At 45.8% G+C, this 10,887-nt stretch overlaps 1 protein-coding gene across 2 annotated transcripts in view; it reads right to left on the reverse strand.

Annotated features, from left to right (window-relative positions):
- RAPGEF4 (Rap guanine nucleotide exchange factor 4) overlaps positions 1-10,531 on the reverse strand; it is a 170,127-nt gene extending 159,596 nt beyond the window's left edge. The window contains exon 1 of one of the 2 annotated variants that reach the window (XM_081864670.1): positions 10,045-10,531. In XM_081864670.1, coding sequence (XP_081720796.1) covers positions 10,045-10,109 — 65 coding nt within the window. In that variant the 5' untranslated portion in view covers positions 10,110-10,531. The remainder of the gene's footprint in view (positions 1-10,044) is intronic. The other variant, XM_081864672.1, reaches the window with a different exon arrangement.
- Positions 10,532-10,887: the final 356 nt, after the last annotated feature.

Consider the following 10,887-nt stretch of genomic DNA (forward strand, 5'->3'; position numbering starts at 1 on the left):
TGTTTACTTGTATAAGCGCTTCTGCTGGTGGGGAACGGCGTACAGACTCTGCAGTGCGCCAGAAGCTTGTTCTCTTAACAAACGGCAACGCTACTCATTCTCACTTTGGTTTCTGAGGCTATGCATAAGTACATAGGAAGCTGCCTTATACCATTGACTACTAGCAGTTCCCCAGCATTTCAGTGAAGAGTCGGCCGCAGCCCAGTTTGCATAGGCAATGGATATCCAAGTCCTTCTTCATGCCAAGCAGGTGTTCTATTGCTGAGTTGCAGCCCTTGACTCTGGCGGCATCTCTGATATCTCAAGGACCACCAGCTCTCACATGAACCTGACTTGACAGTTAAGGTCATATCCAGATGTCCCCAACCTCAGAGGTTAGGCATATGACAATCATCAACAAGGCCTTTTCCAGAGTGGTGCCAGGCTGTGGAATTCCCGCTCTAGAAATGTTAATCTGACACCAAACCTTTTTCTGTTTTAAGACTGTGTGTGTGTGTGTGTGTGTATTTGTCCATGCTCTTAATAAACAGGGATGCTGATTTAGAAGCTAAGGTGCAGCAGAAGGGGAAAAACAACAAATGAGGTGGGAAGTCGACAAAAATAAGAAATATGTAATCGTGTTTTGACTGTGTATGCTAGAAATGCTGAAATGTACCGTATTTTTTGCTCTATAAGACACACCAAACCATAAGACGCACATAGTTTTTGGAGGAGAACAAGAAAAAAATATTCTGAATCCCAGAAGCCAGAACAGCAAGAGGGATTGCTGTGCAGCGATCCCTCTTGCTGTTCTGGCTTCTGGGATGGCCGCGCGAAGCCTCTTCAGGGCAGGGGGAGCATTCTTCCCACTGCCCTGAAAAGGCTTTGCGTTGCTATCCCAAAAGCCAGAACAGCAAGAGGGATAGCTGTGCAGCCTGCATTTGCTCCATAACACACACACATATTTCCCCTTACTTTTTAGGAGGGAAAAAGTGCATCTTATAGAGCGAAAAATACGGTAATAAAATATAATTGATGCCTTTTTAAAAAAGCCCCAGGGATGCTGATTTTATCTGATGTTGATTTTTTGCCTATTCAGGTGTTAATCTATGTATTCTTTATTGCTGAAAGCTGCCTATTGTGTATGTGTGTGTAAAATTAAAAGGTGGGGTCTTAAATAAATAAAATACCTACAAGCCTATCTTTCCAGATAGATTCTGGGTGGTTCTGTATGGATGGGTGAAGGTTCTTTGGCTACTGAATTCTGGCTCTGATAAGAAATTTTGCTCTTGATCAGTTGTAGCAGCAAGGCAACTGCATGGCCCCAGTAGCAATCTGCAATGTGTACCTGTGCGGGCTGCTCTAGTTGAAAAAGAACTCAATGCACATGAAAGAGACTGTATGAGATGAACTCTAAGATCCACCACAGATTCTTTAAGAGTCTGCCTGAACCAATGAAACTCTTTTTGCCTGACTGTTTTTGAACTGCCAATGGTTTGTCCAAGTTTTCAGACGAACAGCTGGAAGTTGTAATGGCAATTATTTAACTGCTAATTAAACAATAAACGGTCGGTTGATTATTTCTTTGCAGACCAGAAATTCAGGCTTCATCACTGTTTGTCTGCACAAGTTTTGTGCAGTGCCATCATCAAGCAATCAATGGTGGCAATCTGTTTATAGTATATGAACAGTGCCCCAACTGCAAGCTGCCTTAATAGGAGCAAGCATTAGTGCACCATGAAAAATTAGATTTATTGTATTTCTGAAATGTGGTCAGAACACCTGCAGCAGTGTGTCAGTGCTGACACAGGTGGAAAGGCAGGGAGTCCACTCGTTTCGGATGACAACTCCCATCATCGCTAGCTAGCAAGACCAGTGGTCAGGGATGATGGAAACTCTAGTCCAAAAACAGCTGGAGACCACTGATTTAGACTCTCTTACAAACTCAAATGTGAAATCAAATTAAAATCCAGAGATTCCAAACAAAAAGAGCAAATTAAGAGTCCTGTGGTGCTTAAAATACTTGTGGGCATAAGCTTTTATGGGACAGATACAACTTTGTCAGGAAAGCACTTAGCTACAAATCTAGTGATTACTACTCTGCTGAAACCTCATAAACCTTAAAAAAAAAATTCTTGCAGGCTGAAAATCTCAAGAGAAAATTGATTTATGGTCAAGCTGTTTTGTAAATGGTGTCAGAAGTCAGCTTGTGGGCTTAAAAAAAACCCCCTGTAATTGGAATAACTTAAAACAAACTTACTGAGCCTAATTGAACCAGCAACAAATTAATTACTTGTAAGCATGCTTTTACACTTTATTACACCTACTTAACCTTTTGATTGAAATCAAAGGGACTTCAAGTATTTCAGTCTCATCAGAGTAGGCCCCAGATTAGTAACTACAGTACCTTCAGTCCCATTCATAAATTTTAGGTCAGCATCTGCTAAATGTTTTGTTGGGTTTCCCTGGGGGTTTTGCAATGGGAAGCTCAGAATTTTATTCTGCAAAGGGTACACAATTCTGCTCAGCAGACCTTTCATGGCAAGTATTCCTCCATCGCCCGCTGGTAACCATGACAAAACAACCCCCAGACTTCCTTCACAACGTGGGAACTGAGGAAGGGGGAATTAGGATTGGGTGTGCTTATGGCGCTCTGAGCATTTTGGACGCCTCGCGCATCAACAGGGATAGTGCCCGTCCTTGAGGTGCAAGCCAGAAAAGGAAAGGTGCCATTCATTTTGGCACTAGAATGCTGAGCCACTCAGAGTGCCTCTGTAGCAGATCATAAAAATTCAGTTCCAGACAGGAATGCTAAGGCTTGCCATTTGGGCTAGGATGCTCAGAGAGTCCCGGAAGCTCAGTGCTGCAATAACGCACAGGCTTCCCTCTGAGGCTGCTGCAGGCAAGTGGGGGAAGAGAGCCTCACAGTTGTGCTAGGCTGCTGAGTCTCTCTGAACACTTCCAAGCCCCAGCACAACTATGGCTTTTTCTTGCTACATGCTCAGAATACTGCAGTAACCTCTAACTCTGGATCCCTACCCCTCCCCACCATTTTTAAACGCATCAGTCATAGCTCAAGGGCTTTCTACAAAGCCACTGTCCACCTTTGGTCACCCTGTTACCTTGCCTCTTCAGACTATTGTTTGCCATTTGTTGTTTTACAAATAATTTGTAAGGAGTCACAAAGTCCTGAACAACTTGGGGCCAGGATACCTCAGGGATTGGCTGAACCCAAGTTGTTCAGAATGTCGCTGGTGTTAGAATTCCTGCTCCATGATTGCAGTCATGGGATTGTTGTCTATCACATGACTCTATGTGTTTTGACTCCACAGAGTGGGAAGTGACGAAGACGGGATGTTTGTGTTACTGTGTTCCGTGAAGTGGGACTATTGGCTTTGTTCTTTTTCTCTTTGCTGTCTGATGCTAGAGAGAGAGGGAGCCATGTTGCAGTGCTCCGTGTGTGTTTATATGTAAATAAAGTAGATTAGCCAAAATGCAGAGTTGCTGAGGTCTGTCACGCGAAATACGCAAACTCTGCGGATGTGTGCCGGTGTCGGTTGGCATCAGTTGTTGTGATGTTCGGGCTGAAGAAAGTTTATGAAGTTCTCGAACGAAAGACCAGGAGGGAGAGAACATGCCAGTCGGGCCAAAGTCCTACTCGAGTGTAGGCTGAACTCCTGACAGTTGGTCATCCCCCCCCCCAGCTCATCTACAACAACAAGAAACCAAGTCTTTAGCATCATCAGTCTAGTCTCGTGGAATACTTTGCCAATAAAGATTCAGTAGGTGCCTTCTATGCCAACTTTTTAACGCCTACTAAAAACTTTTCTATTCCACCAAGGCCTATGCAGGCAATTAAGTGAGCATCACCCACAATAGTCTTATCGATATTTGTTTTTAATTTATTTTTTTTGCTGTGGCCTTGTTTTAAACATTTTTTAATGTTATTGTCTGGCTTTATGTTTCTATATTGTTGCAAACATGCTGTGATATATTTTCATAATACTGTGGTATATCAGTATTTTTTATAAATAAATAAATAATCTTCATTGGGATTAGTCAAGATTTTTTGTAGATCGGGGAAGCATCAACCTGCATCCTTTTGAAAATAATTAATAATGATGATGATCTTTCTTTTTTCTTAAGTGAAATATTAGGACAATGAAAACACTTTATCACTACTAAGCAACACACCAAGAGTTAAGACAAAGCAACCAATGGCCATGTTCTCTATTGGAAGATCTGCTAACCATTTGTCTAACCATTTTTAATATGAAAAGCAAAACTCCCAAATCTAACCTGCAAGGCAGGAGGAGTGTGATTGGCGCACCCAGTTGCAAATACAACGAATGTGTGTCAGGTTTTCATTAAATCTGTATCAAGTTCAATTAAATCTGCTTAATTAAGACTTGGTGCAACCTGGTTTGATCTGCTCTTATTTATTATCAAGCAAATAGGTAAAGGTAAAGGACCCCTGGATGGTTAAATCCAGTCAAAGGTGACTATGGGATTGGGGCGCTCATCTCTTCAGGCCGAGGGAGCCGGTGTTTGTTCATGGACAACATTCTGGGTCATGTGGCCAGCATGACTAAACTGCTCCTGGCCTAACGGAACACCGTGACGGAAACCAGAGCGCATGGAAACGCTGTTTACCTTCCCACCGCAGTGGTACCTATTTATCTATTTGCACTGGCGTGCTTTCAAACTGATAGGTGGGCAGGAGCTGGGACCAAGCAATGGCAGCGCACTCCGTCGCAGGGTTTCGAACTGCCAACCTTCTGATTGGCAAGCCCAAGAGGCTCAGTGGTTTAGACCACAGCGCCACCCACATCCCTACACCAGGCAAATAATAATAACAATAATAATAATCAGGCAAATAATACAGATTGGCAACAATCATGTCCAGCATTACCATTCCTCAAGTCTTGGAGTTGTCAGCATGTTGCCAATCGTTGCAATGGCATCCTTGAGGACTTCACCTAGCACCTGGAAAACCTCTGAAGCTTCCTCACAAACACACACATTTGTTGCTCTGGCTACCTTTTTCCTCCTTGAAAAGCACATAGAGCCTGCACATAATCACATGCATTTTGCATGCACCATCTGTTTGTTTTATCGTTAATGCTGTACTTATATATTCATTTTCCAAAGGTACACTCAAACAAAGGTCACACCGCAAAGGACTAGCTCAGTTCACTGTGTCCTCAAAGCAACCCTCAATCTTTAAATAATTCACGAAAAGCCAAGCAAGGATCATAACATTCTTGACACACCAGGACAGCGGCATTACATGGTTTCTTCTGTGATCAGCTCCTGTAGGCAAGCACAAGAGCTGGCAAAGGCACGGCAGGTTCTGAAAACTGCAAAGAGAGCCTAAGAATTAATATATACTTCATTGTATGGAACTGTATTCCTTGGGCTAACTGGTGTGATCTTTGAGCATCATCATTCATTTGGAACATGCATCATCTTAAATTCTATAAAACAAAGATGTTTTATGTGGCCATTCTTTTTTAGACCACAGCAAGAAGTCTGGAAGACTTACTTTGCAATGAGGGGATGCTGTGCTCTTAACTTTGATCTTCTAAGCATTGAGTAAGAGTACTGAGACACAAGAGTACCTCACTACTTTTGGACACAAAGTTCCTAGCTTAGTAAACCATAGCCTAGCAAGCTGGGAATACATGTTGGGCTCACATATATCCAGTCTTCAATTCTGATTTAAAGAGATTTCAATTCTGGTCTCTTAGGGTCATGGCTCCCAGGATCAGACCCTGCCTTCTTCAAGGGATGAGGGAATCAGCCTCAGGTGTACATAACCAACCAGAGGCTCTTGCACAAGAGTTGCAATGCATTAGATGTGGTGCTGCCCTCAAATACGACTGCTGAAGAATTCAGCTACAACAAATCCGTTGTGGGGAAATGGAGCCATATTACACATTGAAGAGTTACACCGACTGCTTATTCATCTCCAGGCCCAATTTGTCCTGGTGCTTTATAGCCCTAAACAACTTAGGGTCCAAATATCAGAACAGCTTTAGTTTCATCCCATTTGGATGACAGTAACGTGCGCTACATGGGGCTACCTTTAGAAAGTGTTGAGCAAATTCAGTCAGATTGTTGACCAGAGCCAGTTACAAGAGGTACACAAACTCCTTGTTGTAACTGCTCCACTTGTCAGTTACCAGGCTCAATTCAAAGTGCTGGTTATGAGCTACAAAGCCCAACATGGCTTGGGTCCAGGGTATCCAAGCCTGCCCTGGTTTTGAGATCTTCTAAGGAGTCTTTTATTTATTTCACTTGGGATGCAGTAGCCCATTAGCTTTGCTCACTGTGCCACCATTTTGAATATGGCTTTGAAAGGCATACCTCAGGGTTCTAGTAAATTACGAAGCAGTTCCTACAAGACAGCCATTTGCCCACCACTCTGGAGACAAGAGAGTTTACAACCTAGCAGCCTCCCTCTTTGAGACACGAAGGGCTGGGTGGAAAGGTACCCGTTCTTTTGGTACCAAACCGGGCTAAATTAGGTGTGGCTATAAGCAAGTCACTGTCAGCAAAAAATAACAGCTGTGCTGTTTAGCCTGGAAAGCAATTTCTTTAATAAACTGCCTTTCTTCAACAGCGCTCATGCAGAACTCCCAAGGAGGTCTTCATCAGACTCATACCAGCTTAGCTTCTGTGAGGTTGCTATTATCATAGGCCTTCTTCACACCACAGCCTTGTCTCACATTATTTCTCCCTCTCTGGTATTTTCAGATCTGTACAGTATGAGGCACGACTCTGTAGGCTGCAATCCCATACGCTGCACAGGGCCTTAACTCTTAATGCCACACACAGTATACACACTTACCTGGGAGTAAGCCCCACTGAAGGCTGCATAAACACCATGCGCTGAAAGAAGCTATGTGCTCTAAATGCGCTTTGAAGGCTGCATACACACAATACACTCAAAGCACATTTAGAGCGGAGCACGTGGCTTCTTTCAAAGAATACTGGGAACTGCAGTTTATTCCCTCAAAGAACCAATTCCCAGCATCTTTAAAAACTATACTTCCCAGGATACTTTAGGGGAAGCAAAGGCTTGGTGAGCATGCAGCCATGCTCAGTGAAAGCCATACTCCCAAATAAATATGCACCATTTACCTGAAAAACGCTCAACAATAAATTTAGGGAAACAGCTGAAGAGCTATAACCTACTGAAATCAATTTTATAATCAGTATGATCAGCTAAGGTCATGAATGGTGCACACTGCAAGATGCCTATCATGTGATTGCCGGTGATAGTATGAGATCACACTAGTCCTTTTTTTGCCATATCCAATCCCCAAGAATAATTCAGGTGCATTAAGGAAAAATGTTGCTTTACTACTCTCTTTTCACCCATCAATCAGCGTTAATGAACAGTGACTAACAACGTGTTGTTTATTGCCAAACCTACAATCAGATCCAATGTGAAATTACCCTACCTGCCAGAATCCGGGAACAATCACATTTGCAGTCCATGGTGATGAAGAAATCATTTAAGACATTTTAAGGTGGGGAAGAGAATGAAGTGATGAGAGTCATTCTGTCACCAACTTGGCTCTTACTGACATGAGGTAGAGAGATCTTTCACTTTCATGTGAAAGAGAAAGGATAAATCTCCAGGAATGTAGTCAGGTAAGAGGAGATGTTAACTCGCGGGATTTTTTAAAATGGGAATTCAAATCCCGAGAGAAAATGGAAGTGACAAGGGGAGAGTGGTACCTCGGGTTACATACGCTTCAGGTTACAGACTCTGCTAACCCAGAAATAGTACCTCGGGTTAAGAATTTTGCTTCAGGATGAGAACAGAAATCGTGCGCTGGCGGCACGGTGGCAGCGGGAGGCCCCATTAGCTAAAGTGGTGCTTCAGGTTAAGAACAGTTTCAGGTTAAGAATGGACCTCTGGAACGAATTAAGTACTTAACCCGAGGTACCACTGTACTTGTATTGGTGGGCGCAGTAATAAAGGTATTCTCATCTGCACTGTGGGCTTTAAGCCAGTGGTTCAAGAACTCCCACCACCACCACCACAGACCACTTACAAATTGCTGCAGATTTTTACACCTGTTGTAGTAATTGTAATGTGCAGTGCCAGATGCAGTCCTTTCAACGCTGTCTTTTTATTCCTTTCATTTCTTACAGGCTTCATTTTATTGTATAACATGCATTTGTCAAAAAATAGCGTAAGGAATAAAAGCAGCGAAAAATATACAATTACAAATCAATATATTTAATACAATGGATGTGCCATCTCTTGACTTCAGCCACAAATTCACAGACACGCTGAACTACCTGAATGAAGCAGCGGCCCATGGGCCAGTGTTTGGGAACCCCCTGCTCTAAGCCAGAGGGCCAGTCATCTGGAACAAGTGACCTTGCCATGTCTGCTTGAAAACCGAGAATGGTTGCAGGTGGGCCTTGGAGACAAGACTCTCCTGCATAACTCCTCACACCACACCAATATGCCAATTCCACCTCACTAACCACAGTTGTTGTGGATTGCGATGGGGTGGTGAAATCCACCGGGGTGAGCAATAGGATCCATGTTGTGAGCAGCTACATGCATGCAGCTTGGTGTGTGGTCTTCAAGCATCTGAGATGCCAAGTGGCCTCCTTGTTTGACTGAACCATTTTTTGGAATATACCACAAAGGGTATGTGTATATAGTATACCAGTATAACGCACTACACAGATACACCAGGAGCCCAAGTTCATACAGAACCATCTCATTTCAGGGACCAAAAGGCCAGCTAAGTCCGTCTCGCCACTGCAGGTACGTCTTCGCTTTCCTACGAAATCAAGCCACACAATAAAATCAAGCCACACCAACACATTAAGAATATGGAGTCAGAATGTACATGAATATCACCTTTTTAGGGCTTCCCAAGGACAGCATCCCCCCCCCCAACCCACAGGGTCAATCTGCCTGAAACCCCAGAGTGTCTCTCTGCCAGTCAGATTAGACATCCCTGGACAATCTGACCAGGCATAATGCAATGGCCTATGTCTTCACTGTGTCTCCCTCTCTCTTATACACTCGTATCATCCCACAACTGAAACATGATTCTGGAAAAGTTAGTGCATACAGTGGGACCTCAGGTTAAGTACTTAATTCGTTACGGAGGTCCGTTCTTAACCTGAAACTGTTCTTAACTCGAAGCACCACTTTAGTTAATGGGGCCTCCTGCTGCCGCCGCACCGCTGGAGCACGATTTCTGTTCTCATCCTGAAGCAAAGTTCTTAACCCGAGGTACTATTTCTGGGTTAGCGGAGTCTGTAACCTGAAGCGTATGTAACCTGAGGTACTACTGTATATATATACAGTATATATATAGAGAGAGAGAGAGCGCATCTTCTGCAGTGTAACACACACACACACACATATATGTTACGATGCAGAAGATGCTAAATAAATAATAACAATAACAATAATATAGATGGACACAGTGATCATATCTTCCACCAAGTTGCCTTCTGGGAAACCACCCCACCCACCCAAAGTCTTGTGACCCATCTCCAAGGTAGGTGCTTATGCACAGATGGATTATTGATCTCCCCGTTTCTCCCTTGCCAGCAGTGCCTAAATGCACAGGCCTTGCAGCAAGAGCCCTCGCAGGAGCCAGCAGCAGCAGCGGGAGGCCGGGGAAGACACGAGGCGGACCCAGAAGCTCCTATGGGGTGCTGGGGGGGGGGTGAACAACCCTTTCGTTTCCTATTCCTCGGGCACGTGCATTATCTCCCAGGCGAAACGCGTGGCCCCTCGGGGCTTGTTCTCACCTTTCCACAGACACACGATAATACACCCGTGTGGAGAAAGCGCTGCCCCCCGCTTACCAACACGGGGGTCCCCTGCAAACCCACTACCCCGCCCTCCTCCCGCGCAGGGATTTCGCTATTCCCACCCAGCTGGGTTGACTGTATTCCTATATAGGCCACGACTGTAAGGAAGGGAGAAGAGGAGGAGAGGGGGACGACACCCAGTCAGGAGGGTGCACCCCATGCCTCACCCCCACCCCAAAACAAAGGCGCCGCTGGTACCTTTTATCCAGGCAAGCGATCCACTCGGTGGAGGAGGAAGAATGGGAAGTGTGAGCAGCGACCATCTTTTCCCAGGGCACCGACCCAGGCGGCTACTGATGCTGCCGCCGCCGCCGCCGCCGCGGTGGGTGGCTGCTCGGCTCGGCTCGCTTCCTCCCCGCTGCCTGCTGCTCCTTGGCGCTGCCTCGCCGGCACCTTCCGCGCCTCCCTGCCCGCAGCCTGGAGGGGTTCCCGCCTGCAGCCGCCTCCCCGCGTCGCCCCGTCGCTGCGCAGTCGGCAAGCAGCGCCACCTGCCTCGTCCGTCTCTGTCACCTAGGCGCCCGCCTTCTCCCCCCTTCCCTGGGCTCGTGCGGCGGGTCTGCTCTGCGAGCGCTGCAGTCTCCCGTTGGACACAATGGGCTAAATATAAACCCCTGAAGTCAGCCTCGGCAATGAAGAAGAGGGGCCTCGGCTCTACGCGGCTTGGCGCAGAGGCTGGCGACGCTTGGGAGGGAGGAGGAGGAAGAGGGGCGCCTCACCTATCTTAACCCACCGGGCCGGGCCTTCCTCTCCTGGCCCTTAGCTGTAATGATAATATCACTGCGGCTGGAGACAAGGCCGCTGCCACCTGCCTCCAGAGAAATAAAAGAGAATGAAAGCTCTTGGTGCACATCATTCCTGAGGAAAATCACCCCATTTCTCTCCCTACCGCGTGCCAAAAAACACAAACCCTCTAGGACTCAGTGGCGTAGCGTGGGGGGTGCAGGGGGGGCCGGCCGCACCGGGCGCAACATCTGGAGGGGGCGCGCTCGCACTAGCAGCTCTCTGCCCCTACTAAAATCCACGGGCTAGGGGGCGCAAATT

This window comes from Podarcis erhardii (genome assembly GCF_964252035.2).
Source record: "Podarcis erhardii genome assembly, chromosome: 1".
NCBI classification, from domain to species: domain Eukaryota; kingdom Metazoa; phylum Chordata; class Lepidosauria; order Squamata; family Lacertidae; genus Podarcis; species Podarcis erhardii.